Source organism: Miniopterus natalensis, chromosome 5 (assembly GCF_054644295.1).
Source record: "Miniopterus natalensis isolate mMinNat1 chromosome 5, mMinNat1.hap1, whole genome shotgun sequence".
NCBI lineage: Eukaryota > Metazoa > Chordata > Mammalia > Chiroptera > Miniopteridae > Miniopterus > Miniopterus natalensis.
The window spans coordinates 71616932-71635463 of NC_142085.1; the positions used below are offsets into that span (position 1 = coordinate 71616932).

The 18532-nt window shown below is 40.7% G+C and overlaps 1 protein-coding gene across 1 annotated transcript; it reads right to left on the reverse strand.

Annotated features, from left to right (window-relative positions):
- Positions 1-237: 237 nt before the first annotated feature.
- Positions 238-14591, reverse strand: VNN1 (vanin 1). Its single transcript, XM_087817184.1, has 8 exons — positions 14379-14591; positions 11899-12140; positions 10315-10445; positions 7369-7561; positions 6188-6479; positions 5421-5782; positions 1447-1617; positions 238-430 (listed from the first exon to the last, which is right to left on the reverse strand). The coding sequence occupies exons 2-8, from the start codon at positions 12109-12111 to the stop codon at positions 248-250; spliced, it is 1545 nt and encodes a 514-aa protein (XP_087673310.1). The 5' UTR covers positions 12112-12140; positions 14379-14591; the 3' UTR covers positions 238-247.
- Positions 14592-18532: the final 3941 nt, after the last annotated feature.

The window sequence follows — 18532 nt, forward strand, 5'->3', positions numbered from 1 at the left end:
ACAAACTGTTATCCTCATTTTATATATTTTATCTTTTTAAAATGTTGTCACTATATATCTGGCCTATATGGTCTGGTATGGTGGTGTTGGTGGTGGTGGTGGTGGGGGTGTCAATAAAAATATATCAGTAATTCAGTTATACCAGAGACTATAGCCACTAATATCAAAAGCCCAGACCCATCCTTCTTTTCTCATCCATCCATCATTTTTAAATTACTCAAAATAAGAGAAAGAAGGTGTAAAAACGTTACCAACTTAATGAGTATACCACAGGTGCTAGAACTATGAGCATTGCTGTCAGTGTGTGTACCATGAGGTCTGATGGAGCACTGGACATGGGGTCCTTCCCATACACCCTCCCAAACAGGGTCACTGTTAAGACGGGTCCAGACGGTGGCTTCAGGCTAAACAAGCGCCCATCACTTGACACCTAAATTAAAACACAAAGAAGTTGACTGGGTCTAACTTTAAGTTATACAACCCATGACACACTTTTAAAACTCAGTACAACTGGGTGAGGGAACAATAAAAATAATGGCCAGATTCTCTTCTATCAGAAATATTTGAATTGATACAGAGTACAAGAAAAATTGGGAGCTATGGAACTGGCACTGACTCATTTATTATTTAAATGCCTATAATCAATATCTTAATTTACTTACCCGAGGAGGCATCACATGAGGTAATAAACATAAAATAATGGATCTAGGAGTGTATAAGAGAGAAATCTAGTCCTCTCAGACAAGATAAAGTCTCCTCCAGTGATCAGAAGGGATTGACTAAGAGAAGTTTGAGCTGAATCTCTATCAACCTTGTCAATCACTCACCTCAGCTCCCCCAACTGCCCACTGTCCCCAACTCCCCACAGTAGCTGTTTCTCTGAAGAGAGAGGAGTGAGAGCACAACTTGGCAGGGAAAGTCAGTAGAAAAATGTGGCTGGGCAGAGTGCTTGGGCAGTAAGCATTATTTCTGGCCTCCAAAACAAACAAAAAAAACAAAACCAAAAAAAACTCTTTTGCTTTCTTGCCAGCATCAGCCACTGTCAAATTCTCTCTCCTCAGCTTTTCCCTCTCCCCTTTTCTCCTATGGCCACATGGAGCCTTCACCCACATCATGAGAGGAATTCCTTTTTACTTTCCTAGGACATCCCTGCCCAGTGATGCCAAGGGGCTGCTTCTGGCGGGATTAGTCCCGAAACTCTTCAAATCTTCTTTCTACTCGACAGGTAGAGTCCCCACAATAGTATTTTTCTTTATTCTCAAGGACACACTAATTATTATATGAAGGCTTTCTGGATAAAAAGTGTCCTTCATGAGCCTTAAGGACAATTTTACCCTTTTCAAATGGAGATTTTTATGATATTTTTAAGCACGTGGGTAGGTTTTATATTCAAAAAGTGCTCCCTCTTACATGAAATAATTGGCAATAGTAGGCTGAGATTCTTACCTGAAATTCTCCAGGTGCAAGCTGAACGTCACTCAGCAACACCTCAGGAAAGACATACTGGGTCCCAAAAGTGCCACTGAGGGAGAACATCTCATACCTGGTGGAAGCCGTGTCCACTGCGTCGCCACAGGTGTGCAAGCCTGTTGTTTTACACTTCAACAGAGTACAAATCTAGGAGAGCAAAGGCAAACCATTCATTCCTAGGAAAGCCCACTGAAACACTCTCCTGGCCCTGAAAAAATGCCCATGCCCCTTCATTTGGTAAAATAATATCATTCCCTCAATTTGCATTTTTGCCAACACTCAAAGTCAAATCTTCATCCGTGTTCATTTTTTTTTTTAAGTTTAATTTTGACACCAGTTTAATCTCTACCTTACTGACTGTGTCACACAATAAAGTAACTTTAAAGTTGTAGTGAACCTTAGAGTTGATCTAGAGATAACCCCTGTGATCTGAAAAAGTCATGTATTTTATTTTTCTATCTGAGCAAGGACAGGTACAGTTCTCACTATACTATACAGCTATTTGAATGTAAAGTCTAATTGTATGTATCATCTTACCATGCAGAGAGAAAGCCTCCAAAATAAAATCTATACATATATATTTTTTAATCTTCACCCGAGGATATGTTTTTATTGATTTGAGAGAGAGAAGAAGGGGGAGAGAGAACCATCGATTGGTTGCCTCCTGTACATGCTTGACAGGGGATGGAACCCGCAACCTTTTTGGTGCACAGAATGATGCTCCAGCCAGCTGAGCAACCTAGCCTGGGCAAGACCTATACCCTTGTAACTCCATCTGTACTGTTACCTTCCAAACCTGTTCCAAACCACCTTCAGTTCTTGCCTGACTGAAGGAACAGCCTTCAACTGGTCTCCCTGCTTCTGCTTTTGAATTTAAACAGAAAGCACTTAGGGCAAGCGTGTTAAGATGGGATACAAATAACTTTCTGATCAAGGTAGAATAAATACATGCTTCTTTTTGTTCCCTTGAAATCCTACTAAAACTAACAATAACATTCTTAAAGATATTAATCTAAAAGGCAAGGAGTCCAGGAGGATAGACCATGGCACAGAAGCTGGGATGTTAATGCAAAAGCTGTAACTGAAGCCAAGTCCTGAAGTGGCAGTGAGGAAAGCCAAGGATCAACCCTAACTGCAGTGCGGAACACTCCAGAGTATCCACTCCTGGGGCACTAGGTGCCTCGCGAGCTGTTCAAGCTGCGGTGGCTAAAGTTAGGGACACTGGTGGGAAGTTGTTAAGGAAGCCTCAGACACTGAGTCCCCACCACGCATGGGCAACTGGCCCTCCCCTACTCCAGGGAAAGACGGGCCATTTATTTCCAGAGAGGGTAAAGCAGGTGGTGTTTGGACAGGGGTTTTAAAACACAGAGTTGAAGGGGATTACATGAATGAACCCTGCTGAACGTTGGGGTCACCTGCTTTTACCACCACCCTACCCTGCGAGGCTATTTCTCCCGCTTGGCTCTCTAAATGCATAGGCGAGGCATTTATCCCCGAGGAAGAGGGCTGCTGGGGAAAACAGCAACAACAGCAACAAAGACGAGACAGGAGTTCCAGGTAAGTGAAGTTCAGATAAATTGGAATTACTAAAAATGGTTTTTAGGATAGGAATGTCCCACATATCACAAGGGACACAACTTATATTTTAAAATACACATTCTTTATTTATCTGAACTTTAAATTTACTTGGTCATCCGGCATTAGAAGGATTTTGAAACTTGAAAACCCTGACCAACCCAAGAGGAAGTCTCTAAAGATACTTACCCGAGGGATTCCCCTAACCAAGGGCCGAGTGAAATCACCCACCCAGCTATGCAGCTTGAAATGGCAAGTATTACCCACATGCTCAGAACTTCCAGTCAATTTTTCATAATCCTAAAGTGTCACTCTATTTATGAAAAAACTACTAAATTTAGAATTTTAAATTCCAAAACCTGTCTGGTACCAGTGGTTTAGCCAAGGGACCACTGCCCAGAAAAATAACAGAGGGCTTTGTTTACTTGACAGTCCCCAACCCAAGAAGGGACTTGCCACTTGCTCTCCTCCAGAGAGCCAAGACTGGCGGAGGCAGAAAGGCAGGACAAGACTGAGGGGGGAAAGGAGAAAAAGGAGAGAGAGGAAGAGCCAAGAGATGGCTATCTTGTTTTATAACCAACTTTTTTAACTTAAAAAATACATCACAAAAAATTATATCATAAATTTTGAATTTTTTTTAAAATTCTCACCCAAGGACATTTATTCCATTGCTTTTCAGAGAGAGTGGAAGGGAGAGAGAGATAGAGAAAAAACCCATCAATGTGATAGAGACGCATCAATTGCTTGCCTTCCACCTGCACCCCGACCGGGGCTGGGGATCGAGCCTGCAACTGAGATACGTGCTCTTCGCTGGAACTGAACACCGGACCCTTCAGTCCTCAGGCCGATGCTCTAACCACTGAGCAAAACAGGCTAGGACATAATTTTTACCTAAATAATAGCATAAGCTTGTTCAACATGGCTCCAGAAATTTCCCTGGATCCCTAGATTAGGCTAAGTACATACAGCTCCTTAGTATTTCCACAGCAAAATGTGCTTTCTTTGTTCTATCACATACCAGTCTGTACTGAAACGATCTGTCCACATGTCTTTCTCCCCTACTAGATTCCTCATGAGGGTCTAGACTTATTCATTCTCATATCATTAGCGCAGAATATACACTGGTATGTAGTAGGCACTTGATAATTGTTTGTCAAAATGAGCAAACATTGGTAGAGCGCCTATCACATAGCAAACAAAACGTTACACAGTGGGGGCAGCTCCAGCACTCAAGGGGCCTTCAGTCTAAAAAGAAAGTATGTACATAATGTGCCATGACATGTCTTTGATAAAGTTAAGCATAGGATAGTTAGGGGCACATAAAAGTGGCGCCTGACCCAGTTGGGAGGGGGGAGGGTGCTGCAGGAAGCATCAGGGCAGCCTTCCTGGTGAGGACAACGCCTGAAAAGCACCTGACTGATGAGTAGGCGAGGGTGTCACAGATAAAGGAAAGAACCCGTGGAAACACCCAGAGGTTCTGCAGTGCTGGCATATTGGAGATGGGAAATGTCTCAGTGTGACAGATGCCAGGGCACATATGGGTAGAAGTGAGAGATGACAACAGAGGCACAGAAGACTTCGAGTGTTTTATGTTAAGGAATTTGATTTGCCAATGAGAAGACAGTGAGAACTTTTCAGCCAGGGAATAAAATAATCAGAAATGGCTTTTAGTTGGATTTTTATAATTATAGTATAAGGAATGGACTGGCCTGGATGGAGCTGAAACTCAGCAGAAAACTCTGTGAAGAGGATATTGCAATAATCCGGGTGAAATAGGATTGGAGGCCAGATCAAGGAAGATAAGACCAGAATGAGAAGAGCAAGAACCCTGATTTTTCTTAGGAGTTTTATCTCATAAGACTATTACAGTTCCTGCTTTATGTGGAAGGGTGTTAGATAGCTGAATCTTTTCAGCAATAAACTGCTTTACTGTATATCTTAGAGATCAACTCCATATGTCTCCATGGCATACTTAGTGTCAAGCTCTTCATACAACAAAATAGGCATTAGTGAACATATAGGGAAAATGGCTCCATTTGTGCAGGCAGGAGATATCAGATGTTCATTATCCATTAAAATAATCTCTAGTGTGATTATTATATCATTTTTAACACTGGTACTGCAAAATAAATGTTCTGCCTTTTTCAAACCTGTTTAAAATCGGACTGACATTTAGAATTGCAAGTTAGCAAATAAAAAAATGTAGGATGCCTAACTAAATTTGAATTTCAGATAAGCAACACATTTTTAATATGCCTATTCCCCAAAGTGGGACATACTTATAAGAAAAACAATTCATTGTTTACCTGAAATTTAAATGTAACTGTGTCTTATATTTTATCTGGTAACTCCACTACAACCAAAATAATCATTACCTGTAAATGGTAGCTCCCTTCAACAGTATGGAGTCCATCAAATGCCCCAAGGGCATAAACTTCATCTGCTTTCTTCTCAAACATCTTGTAGCTTAGGTGACAACAGAGATCATTCTGACAAACCGTGTAATTTCCTGCGACTCCTCTGAGCTCCAAGAAGGTGAATTCATCAAAAAAGACAGTGCCCTTGAATTCCTTGTTTCCTCTTGAGAATGCCTCTATACCACTGGCATAGGAAGTCCAATTCACCACGACTGGGTGGTTTGGGTGGGAATCCAGTTGTGAGAGAAGGAGTTTTCCCTCCTCTGTCTTCATATCATAATGAAATGCTCTTGGAGAATCGGGCGCATAGATGCCACTTCCTGGAAGTGAGAAGTTGGCAATGACATTTGAAATTGAAAAGGGATGGTGTAGTTATTATTATTTTAAACTCATATCAACACTTTACAACCTCTAGGTATACATTTTATTAATTTCAGGGCAACATCCTAAGGACAATAGAAATCCAATAGAATAGGACACCAAGAAGCCAAGAAGAGTGTCACGTAGAAGCAGTGAATTTTGGAAAAAAAAGAAAAGAAAAAGGGTATTCATTCAAGTTGGATAAAACTAAAATGAAGATTAATTCTACAGCATGTAACCAGCTAGATATACAAAAATTAAGAGTTGAAAAACACTGTATTATGGAGTACATATTAGAAAAAAACTTTTTCTCTCCCTGCTTTTGGATTACACCAGGCCTGTAAAGCTTAACAATTATACATTACCTGTCATTTTCTTTGAGGGGTGATGTATATTTGATGCAAGGAAATTGACCTTCATGCCCATAGCCCAAGCTGAGTGGAACTCAATAGCTGACAAATGTGGCAGAACATTCATCCAAGCTGTGGGAAACAGTATGGTGTCCACGTGGAAGTCTTTCACCAGGGTCACAGCAGGGTCGTGGAAGAGTATATCGAAGCATGTGAAAATGCCAAACCTTCCAAAGGGGGTGTTGAAAGTCACAATCTCAGGCTCCTTGGGTGCATTGAATTGTTCTTCACCCAAGAAAAGATTTTGCTGCAATAAACAGAAAATGAAGGTGGGAGAAATCTCTTTTTGGGTTGACTGGATGTCACTGTGTCTGAAAAGGTACAAGCACATGTTGATTTGACTGTGCTAATTTCATCTACGACCGCTGACTTCATAGGGAAAGAGTGTTACAGAATCCAGGATTACTACAGTTACTAGGAGCCTTGGTTCAGTCTCCACATTTATAGATGTGTACAAGGGAATCCTTATCTGTTAAGACCTTGAATCTTCCAAGACATAAGAGTGAAACAGATAACGCATATTTGCCAAGAACACAACTATTTTCTGAGGATAAAGGGCTTTATTTGCTTCTTTCTTGTCAAAACCAAGTCTATCTGGTAAGGGTTTTTTTATTCTAGCCTTGAGCCATTGCCAGAGCATGTCTTTAAAAGGACAAAGTCCAAAAGGTGACATATTTCAGTGCAGATAGGTCCTACAGATTCGCACACACTCCCAACAACATACTCCTGTGTTCCTAAATGCACAGGAAATATTTTAAGACTCTGTAGGAGCTTCCCACACCTAATCATTACTTTCTATGCTTTGTCTCTACTCAGCTTCTAACGTATGCTTATTTTTATCAATAATAAGGATTTTTGCCCGGCTGGGTGTGGCTCAGCGGTTGAGCATTGACCTAGGACCTAGGTGATCGGGGTTCAATTCCCAGTCAGGGCACATGCCCGGGTTGTGGGCTAGGCAGCCGATCAGTGACTCTCTCATCATTGACGTTTCTATTTCTCTCTCCCCCTTTCCTTTCCTCTCTCTGAAATCAATAAAGATATATTTAAAAAATAATTATAATAATAAGGATTTCCCCCTCTTGTGCACTTGATTTTGTTACACACATAGTCACTGAATTGTTTGCATTTAATTCTACCTTATGGTAGCGTGCCACCAGTTTTCCTTGAGAGTCAAATACCACGTCAGTGTTGTATTGGTAACGGCCATCAGAGGGACACTGGAGGTCACTGGCATTGCACGGCTTCTTGTCCCCAATATTTGCCACGACGTAGATAGAGTTTTCCTTGGCCAGGCAGCTGAGTCTTTCTTGCACTGGAGTGTGGCCAAATCTGGTGTGTTATTAGTAGAGGAAAACAAAAACCAAGCTTAGCTTTTCATGAAATTCAGAATGATAGCAGCCTGAACCTATTATGTAATAAACACAAAAAATAAATTCTAAATAACGTAGGTAGAAGGGAAGGATTAGAACAAAAAGAGACTTCAGAAGAAGCACATGCTTACGGGGATTCATATGTAGGAAACTATTCTAGAGTAACATTCCAGGCCATGTATTTTTTCTTCATAGCATTTATCATTATCATCTATAGTCATATTCATTTATGCTAATTATATCACATATGTTAAGTCTTATAGATATTATGGGGCAAATACATACATCTCCTGTTTACTGAACCCATTTCTGACAGAAAAGAGGCATTAAAAAATTTTGGGGCCCTAGCCGGTTTGGCTCAGTGGTTAGTGTTGGCCCACTGACTGAAGGGTCCCGGGTTCAATTCCAGCCAAGGGCAGGCTCAGTTGCAGGCTCAATCCCTGGCCCTAGTTGGGGCACATGCAGTAGGCAACTAACTGATGTGTCTCTCTCACATCAGTGTTTCTCTCTCCTCTCTCTCCCCCTTCCACTCTCTCTGAAAAGTCAGACCTCAGAATGTATGATATTTATCCATATTTATTTTGTATTGGCACAACACCAAAATAATAGAAAAAGGCTAGTAATAAGTTATTGAAGAATAGCTAAGACTGGGAGAACTGGAGAGTAAATGAAAATGTGGTGCCATCTGCTGGCAGCAGTAATGAAAGCTTTCTTTTAGTATCACATCTAGACCATTAAATCTACAAATTGGAACAAAACCATAGCAGTCATCTACAAGACAAACATATCCTTGTAAAAGAGCAAAGATAGAAAAGCACATCTAAAAAATTATTAATGCATTTATATATGAGACTTTTGCTTCAATTATATATGAAATACACAGATATAAATACAACGCATTGAGCCACTTGGAATGTATTTACCCCAAGTCTTTCCAGGTTACCTGAAGTGGTAGAATAGGTCCATGAAATAGAAGTGTGGTGTTTTGGATTTCTGAAACAGTCCTAATTACACATTTTTCTCCTGTCTCTATTAATCTTGAAAGTGCATTATATGTTCTGATATATTTCCATTTATACTACATTTCTCAGACTGTTTGCTACAGCCAGAAAATACTCCAAAAATTCTTTGTTAAATCACATGTCCTGATTTGGAGTTTAAAAATGCATTTTGCTTATATGAGTCTGAAATCTGCCTGTCATTTAGTCCATAATATTTGCCAAGCCCTTAATGATGCACAGAGCTCTGTCCTAGTGCTATTGGGAACAGAAAGAGGTGAAACAGAACAATTAAAATGCATTTCCTAAGATTTATTTCAGCGTTCAACCTTAAAGTATAACAAAAAATCATTAATTACTGAAGAAGAGATCCGCTAACTTATAACAAGTGCACATTACATATTCAACAATTATTTCCTGAATTCTTACTACACAAAGCACCATGCTAGGTCTGTGAGCATCCAAGGAGAGGACATTCTGGGTGGAGCTGTCCAAGTGCACAGTGTGAAAGATACTGAAGTATAAGATATGGTGAGTGCACTTCAAAATCATTTCATTTTACTGGACAAACCACGTATGCACACAAAACCCTGAACTATCAGTACAAACAATATGCAATCAAATAGCAAGATTCTTTTTCATACAAGTTAGCTAATTAGGCAAGCTTTTTAAAAAAAAACTTATTGAACTAATGACTGACTCTTTAATCTTTGAGCCAGGTCACCTTGATCATAGGTGCAGGCATTAACTGTATTAAAGGATATGCCTTATGCAAGAACTCCTACACGCTCACACAGTGGCATTCCTAGTACATAAGAAATAGTCGATGAAAAAATGTTGAATAAACAAATTTATCTTTGAGTTAGGTTATTGGACATTGGCTATCTCTCAAGAAATCTGTAAGCTTTCTTCTGCGAGGCAATGAAGGTTTCTGAGCCAAATTGTTTCTCTCTAAGCCTCCCAGGAACTCTCAGACCATACTGCATGTCCAATTGTAATTACCTGGCCACTACCATGGTGCCTTGTAACAACTACTTCCTCTCCCTTATTCAGGTGGCTTCAGTTTGCTTTTATATCTAAACTGTCTTATTTTTAAATTATGTATCAGGTATTGTTTTGCTAATCTTAAAAGTAATAGTGCTACTTTTATCACACTTCATATTTCTTTAGACTAGACTTGATTTAAACCATGTACACAGTTCTGCTATTTCACCTCCTAGGATGACACTTAGCTTAAAGTTTAAAGATTGCATATACATTAACCTCATCAACTATCTCATGGATGAAGAAGAAAAATTTTAAATTCTAAACTCTAAACTGACATGTGACTCTGTTTTGCTATCTACTCACACATTTTTTCAAATTACAGACTCAATAGGGGAACAATTTTCTCTTGACTAGTAAGAAGTCAGAAGATTAGAGTTTGGATCTGGTTCTTCCACTAACCAGCTACCCAGTGACTCTCCAGATTCAGTCCCTCAGTGGAAATTCACATTGAATCTGATGATTTCTATGCTACCTTCTAGCCCTGATTTCTGTGATTTTACAATACATATTTACTTTTCTATTAAGTTTCCAAATGAGAAGAAAAATAATAAAACTATCTTGAAACTTAGAGTTGATAGTTGATCTTGTGCAATGATCTTCTGCAAAATTTTCCCAAGTGAAGAAAGCTCATGTTCATGATTGAATTTTTTATAGTCTGTCTTCTTACCTGTTGGGATGATTACAAGGGATCCAGTCCACTTGAGGGTCTGGGATATCTTCCAAGTATGGGTAGATAGATTCCCTGTTGAAGTTCCAGCCATAAATACCATCTTCTGGAGTCACAATAATATGTGCACCCTGTTAAAAATGTAGCTTAATTAAAATATTTCTCAAATAAGCAAACAATCAAAGAAGGGCCTGCAAGAGGCCCTTTGACTGGCTGACAAGCAACTATTCAATCTTATTCCTTTGTTTTCTATACTTTTATAATTTCTTTTTTTTTTTTTTTTTTTTTTTGCCTAACCACTTGCATTTTTGAATCTTAACATCATCCTTTATTTACAACTTTTTAATTTTTTGCTAAGCAGGAATAGCTTTCCAGGCTACTCACAAATTTGACATCCACTGCGGTTGTTAACTATAAACCTAGCTCTTCCCCAAATCATCCGCTCCCTGAACTTAGGCCGACTGTTGTGCCTCAGTGTGTGAGATTGCTTTATAACTCAAATTCTGCTTCACTTTTCCTCTGCCCCAGCCTTCCCTGCTTTATACTCTGCAAACATGATTCTTGCTTCTCAGAAGGAGGGGGCTTAGAGGTACAACTTGAGCTAACTTGCACACTTTTGGGTGGGGCCAGTCATCCTGAAAGCTGATTTCTGTATGTATAAGAATGTATATTGATATAATATATGTATGTATCTTTGACTTTCGTGACACTTCACATATCCCTTTCTATACCTGATTTACAAATATCTTATTTAAACCATATTTGTTCAAATCACACACATAAACTTAACCTTTTATTGAACTCAGGTACTTACTATGCATTAACATATATACTTTTTACAAATTGGTAGTTACGGAATAGTCTCAAAGATGTAAATTATGGCATAGGGAATATAGTCAATAATATAATAGCTATTTATGGGCCAGGTGGGAACTTGAAATATTGGGGGGATCCCTCTGTAAAGTAACTGATTTCCTAACAACTATGCTGTACATCTGAAACTGATACAGAATATTGAATGTAAACTGTAAGTGATAAACTTTAAAAATAAAAAACAAAAAACATACATACTTTTATCTGTAACTAAAATGAAATATGAAGTATATAATACATACTGTTAATTAATTTTCAACTTAAGTTTGTTTAGGTATTATGAACTAACCCAAAAACCTGCACACTCTCAAGAGAACAAGTACACCAAGGCCACTAATACTCTAAAAATAGCACCGGGCCTCTGACCCATTTACCCTCCACCCTCCATCTATAGCAGAAAAGAGCAACAAAGTTGAATTTACAGCAAGTTCCCTAAAGGTCTGCTGCCCTGAATGATAACCAAGCCATTCTTTTCTTTGTTTCACTATTACCAAAGTAACAGTGTCCTTTTTCTGATAATTTGGGGAAAGAGGTAGGACTCGGATTGTAAACCAAAAGTCCTTGGCTACCCTGATATATGTCGTCACCTACCTACCTAACACATACGTAATTACATACACTGACACACGTGTAACTGACCCTGACAGTGACCCTGCTCTTGGGACCCCACTCTTTCTCTGTATAGAAGCGAGCACACTCAAGGGGTGGCACCTGTTTTGCTGCTGATATGATCGCTCCCTCCAAAAGATCCAGATTTTTGTTCATTAACACCAACGCCTCTTCCCGGGACACCGGCGTGAGGGCGGCATTAGGCAATATCACCGCGTGCTCGTACACAGCTGCGACAAAGGTGTCCAGGGAGCTGGCTTTTAAGACACAGAAAACTGAAACTGCCACACAAGCCAGCAGCTGAAAAGCAATCATGCTGAAGTCCAAGGAAAACAGAGCAAGTCCTAATATTTATAGAGAGAAACTACAATAAGTCACGTGGTTCTCAGAACTTAGTACTTTAAAAACAAATCACAACATCTAACATTAAGAAAATATTATGGCTTTACATCATAGATATAATGTAAACACGTTTTATATAACACTCCTTACTGCGTCCTGAGGGCTGTGAGGAGAGGATTAATTATTCAAGCTTCTTGCTGTGTAGATGGTTGTCTTCTCCTCGTGTGTGTGTGTGTGTGTGTGTGTGTGTGTGTGTGTGTGTGTGTGTGAGAGAGAGAGAGAGAGATAAACATCAGGAGATAAACAAACGTTGATTGGCTGCCTCCTGCCTCATGGGTCAACTGCTGGGCAACGCCTCCCAGGCAATAAGGTCACATTCTAAAGTACAGGTGGTTAGGACTTAAACCTATAAAGTCTTAGAATTCATGTTTTATTTTTATGTATGTATGTATGTATGTATGTATGTATGTATTTATTTTAATCTTCATCAGAGGATATTTTTTCCATTGCTTTTCAGAGAGAGTGGAAGGGGCTGGGGATGGGGCCTGCCACCGAGGCATGTGCCCTTGGCTGGAATTGAACCCAGGGCCCTTCAGTCCATGGACTGACAATGTAACCACTGAGCAAAACTGGTCAGGGCAGAATTCATGTTTTAGAACTTCAGTGCATAGTAGTATATGCAAATAATTTGAAGAATAAATAGCTTGACAATTTTGGTATTAGTACTGATAGGGCCACTTGTGATTTCCAAAGGTTGAGCACCTGAATACTTGTGATATTATAGGACACATACACTTATGTAAGCAAGGATTTAAGTTTTTTTTCCTTAAGCTTCTTTCTCCTAGGCCTTTGCACCCTACACTCCCCTTGATCCCAGACTGAAGAAATTAAGGAAGTGGTACAGCTGTGAACGATGGGTTAAGATATCACTTCATGGAGACATCCCCAGGCCACCAAGGTCAAAAGAATGATTTCCAGGACTGCACGTAGCTGCCCTCCATTCCCAGCTCCAGGTTGCCCCATATAACCCGATCCCTCAGGCCCCTCCTGAAGACAGGTTTTGGATGCTCGAATGCTCCCTGTCTTCTTGGTTGACCAGCCTTCTCAATAAACGCCTTATAGGATTCAACCCTGCCTCTGGATACAGTGACAAAGCAGCTCAAGCCCCACCAGGGTTTCCCAGTAACACTATTACTATTATCATCTGAATATTTAAATGCTATCCTTTATTCACTTTAGTTTCCTCAAAATGGGGAAGCCAGGTTGAAGAGGAAGACAAAGGGTCATTGCTATGTAAAAACCACCTTAAAATTTAGTGGCTTTGGACAACAAGCATGTACTATTTCACATTTCCTATGGGTCAGGAATCTCTGGCAGCTCAGTTGGGTGCCTCTTTCACAAGACTGCAATCAGGCTGCGGGCCTGGGCTGGGACAGGATTCTCTCCTAAGCTCCCGGCTCACTCCCATGGCTGAGGGCAAGCCTCAGGTCCCCATTGACTTGTGGCCCAGAGATGTGAGTTCCTTGCTTCAGGTCTTGCTAAAAGACAGCTCATATTATTGTACTCAGCTTCCCTCAGAGCCAGAGAGCAAAAGAACCCTCCCAAGACAGAAGCCACAGTCTCTTAGTTAATCTAATGTGGGAAGTGTCATCACTTCAGTTGCATTCTACTCCTTAAAATCAAGTCAGTAGGTCCAGCCCACACTTGACAGAAGGTGATTACACAAGGACAAGAGTGAGGCAGTGGTCACTGGGGACTATCTTAGAGGCTGCAAGGCTGCAGACCTTCGGGTTAATAGGGAAGTAGAAACAATGTAAGAGAGAAATAGAGGCAGACTGAAGAGAGAGTAATAAAACATAGAAAAAAGCGTATAGACTTTGATATGGAATAAGAAGGCAAATTTTGTTTCAGTTGCAAAGTATAATATTTTTATATTTACAGAACTACAGTTATGATTATCCATTTTATTTTGGATAGTGTTATTAGAGTTCAACTTGCAAATGGGTATGTCTGATTTTTTACTTCAGTGCTATAATAAATTTATTCTGTGGCTACCAAAGTAACCAAGAGGCTGTGATTGCCCAGCCCTCCACTTGCTGACCTCCTTTTGGTTTTCCATTCCCAGGTGGGTGGGGATCCACATACTTCACCGTGAGGTATAATTGTTACCTAATCTATAAAAGGAAGGTCTGAAATAAAAGTTAAACTGAAGTGAGTTACCAATAGATTTAAAAACTTACTTGTTTGACATATTAAGTTAAAAATATTAAATAAGTCTGGCTGGTATTGTCCAGTGGTTGAGTGTCGACCTTTGAAACAGAAGGTCACCGTTCAATTTCTGGTCAGGGTGCATGCCTAGGTTTCAGGCTGAATCCCCAGGTTTCAGGCTGAATCCCCAGTGGGAAGTATGCAGGAGAAAGTCGATCAATGACTCTCATCAATGATGTTTCTATCTCTCTCTCCCTCTCCCTTCCTGTCTCTGAAATAAAAACATATTTAAAATAATAATAAATAAGAAGCTCCTTTTGGTTACCAGTCTTACATATAAAGAGCTTGAAAAGTCATCTCTCCCATCTTCACAAGAAAAAAGCTGAACAACTGAAAATCAATACTTTCTCTTAGATACAGCAGAGAATTGAGGTCATAGGACAAATCACTGCCCCAAAATTAGAGCAACGGGCTTACCTGGAGCAGAAGTCCACTACTGGCACCAGTACTGATGTCAACATAAAAATGTTCAAACCTGTAGAGAATTTTTATAGGCGTTTGTTTGTTTGGTTTTTAGCCAAACTGATGACAATGGCTGGGAAGCAAGATCTCAAATGCTCTGGAGAATGACAGTTTTGCAGTTTTTAAAAATGCATTTGGAATTAAGGAGGGACTATACGGAAGAGTAGGTGGTGAGAGAAAGCAAGGCAGGGATTGGATTACAGGAGAGTTAACAAGGTCATGTGCTCCCTTGAGGGCGGTTTTCTTGTGGCCTTCCAGGCACGTACTAGCCAAGTCTGAAAGGAGGCTTTTCAAAGGCTTGTTCACCTAGATTCACAGAAACAATGGACAGATCATCCTTAAGGTAAGGCATGACTACTCACCATGACCTGCCCAGGTAGAAATTGGTGATCAAATCACACGGTAAAGCCAGTAAAACAGGCCTTTCTTTTTCTTTGCTGTGGCCTTCCACAATTTATGAGAGGCACCTGGTAATTAAGCCCCAAGATTGATGGCTCCTCTCATTCAAACAGCCCCTGGGTTCAAACTGCAGAGAAGATAAGCTGCTCCCAAGGCTACATTCTTACATCTCCCTCCTCCCTGCTGTTTTCACAGCTCAGGGGTGGGATAATTGCCTAGGAGTCTCTAGTTAGTATGGAGTTCCTCCCCCTCCCCTTCAAACAAGCTTCTTGAGCTCCTTATAACTTCTGCTCTAAGCATGTTTTGTGGGTTTGGGGAAAATACTGATAAGACTTTGCATAAATGCATAACCCATGGATAGAGGTAATGGTACGGGGAAGGCCTGGGGGGTGTTGATGTGGGGTGGAGGGGCTAAATGGGAGAGAAAAGGGGACATCTGTAATATTTTCAACAATAAATTTAAAAAGAGAAAGAAAAAAAAAGACACTTCCCTAGGACATTTGCCGGACTATCTCCTGGAAAGCAAACAAAGTATAACTTTTCAAGACAACCTTCCAGGTACCTACTCAACTTCAAGACAACCCAAACTCCTCCCTTCTTTGTCGCCCAGCATGCCTAAAAGCAGGCTGGCCCCTTTGTTTCCCGCCCTTGTATTATTAGCAATGCACCTGTCCTTTTCCAGTCGTGGGGAAAGTAAAATAAACTTTCATTCCGCATCTCTCCTTTTAGTTGTGAAATCTCTCACAGGCCGTATCACTGGTCCCAAACCCTGGCATACCCTGAGATTACTTTCCGTAGAGCTTTTTCACCCACGCTGGCATGACCAGTTCAATTGCCGTTGATGAATTGCTAGAGACACAGTGTGGATAAAGTTCAGAGTTAAAAACTAGGGCAATTCGGTGTCAGGAAAGCTCTCACACTTCTGTGAGTTTCACCTCCAAGAACTCCAACGGATTCTCTGGGCAAACACTGAGGGGAAAAACACCACCTCTGTCCACACCGTTTCTAATGAAGAGAAAAACCCAGCTTTGAGTGAGCCCCGAGTATTTTGTTCATCCTATCAAAAGCCCGCCCTCAAGGGAAGCTATTTACCAGAGCCTAACCTATTTGGGGAACAGAAAAACCTCAACTCTAACCCCCCGGGCCTCCAGTCTCAACTAAGGGGAAAAGTAAAAAGGCGGGGAAGGACTTGTAAAGGTCACAGCCCAGGGGCACTGGCTCACTACAAGACAGACTTAATCACTGGTCTTTGTCCCCCTACCGCTGGCCTCACATTTTAGGCCTACCTTGCTCGTCCCAGCCAAGAGAAAGCCTTCAGGTGGACAGCTGCAGTTTTGCAGAGGAATGCTTCGAGGGGGAGCCCAAGCTGGGTTTTAAAGGCTGGGCGTTTAGGAGAGGTCTTAGGGGAGGAACGGTAGAATATTCGTCAGCTTTATGCTGATTTACCAAAATGAGGTTTATTCTCTTAACTTCACCTGTCCTTGGGTGTGGTTGGCAAATGGCATAATTGGATTTCTGCTGTCTCCCTAGAGTAGGGCGATTTAAGCTACTTACCCTCTGGTTGGGGGTTAGGGGGGAATGCAAACCATTTCCTCTTAAGTGTCCTGGGTTCAGGGAAGACAGGATTTACTTGTTGGCCGCAAATTGCTGTTTAACTGTCTCCGTTTCCCTATTCCACTTGTCCTGGCTTACTAGCCTATCTCAAAAGGAGCTGCAGCCTGGGAGACACAGATTCAGGTAGCAACCTAACTTGTGTTCCCAAGACATAGGGGAGGCCTCCTTTTATAGGTTCCAATCCACGTTCTCAATTAGATCCATTATGTAAATGAGTTATCCAAACTATGCAGTTTTTATTGGACAGGGCAGGTCTCAATTCAGTGTAAGGGTGCATAAACTTCATTTCTTTTTTTTATTTTTATTCTTTATTTATTTTTTATATCTTTATTGATTTCAGAGAGAGGAAAGGAGAGGGAGAGAGAGACAGAAACATCAGTGATGAGAGAGGCATTGATCGAGCCCACAACCCGGGCATGTGCCCTGACCGGGAATCGAACCCTGATCGCCTGGATCCTAGGTCGATGTTCAACCGCTGAGCCACACCCGGCCGGGCTAAACTTCATTTCTTTAACATGAACCTTTCTTCCTTCTGTCCTCTCCTTAATCATTAAGCCCTTAGACATTAGATTCTGGTCAGTATCAAACTATTTTAGGAACAAAGCCTCAGGTCTGTAGACCACAGCAACAGAGTGTTGGTCAAGCTAAAGATAACATCTTGACTTCAATTGTGTTTCAGCCAGAGGCCCATGAAAGGTAACTAGCCCTACTGATCACACACTCCTGAAGCCTGACAGAACAATGCCATGGCTGACAGCGGGGCCTGATACAATGATCAGCTATTCCCTACCCCGGCCCATCCAATAGTAAAGACCATGACTCCAACTCCTTTAGCCACCATGATTAATGATTTTTCCCCTGTATTCTTTCCCCTGGAAGCCATTGGGAAGCCAGGCCTTTGAGCACTATTTACCTGTGACCCCAGGCTTGGTGCCATTTCCTCAACTAATAAACCCTTACCTTCTTGGCTGCAAACTCCTGTTCCTGTTTAATTAAGCTTTGATACATGCAAAGATCCCTTTAGTCTGATAACAGCAGCCAGAAAAATTAAGAGAAAAAGAGGAAAGTTTTCCCATCTCCAACATAAGATATATATTTTTGCTATAGGACTCAATAAAACTATTTTTGTTTTGTTTTTAATGTAGCCTCTAATCATTATGACACAGCCTGAACTGATTCTCATGAAAAAAAATTTCTTTGCTCACCTATAAAATATGCTCTATTGCCTTACAAATACTAGTTGAAGCTGTAAGAATGAATGGCTTCATTCTTCTTTTTTAAAATAAATATATATGCATATATATATATATATGCATATATATATATATATATATATATAAAATTTTATTTTTATTGATTTTAGAGAGAGAGAAAGGGAGAGGGAGAGAGAGAGAGAAACATTGATTGGCTGCTTCCTGCACATCCCCTACTGGGGATCGAGCCCACAACCCCCAGCACGTGCCCTGACTGGGAATCGAAACTGAACTCTTGGTGCGTGGGATGACTCTCAATCCACTGAGCCACACTGACCGGGCTGAATGGCTTCAATTTTCAAAGAAAGAACTTTGTGCACACAGCTCTTTTTAAAACTTCATTTGTTGTTTCAGCAAATTTATTGACATCCCTTACGAACACACATTAAGGCCTCTCT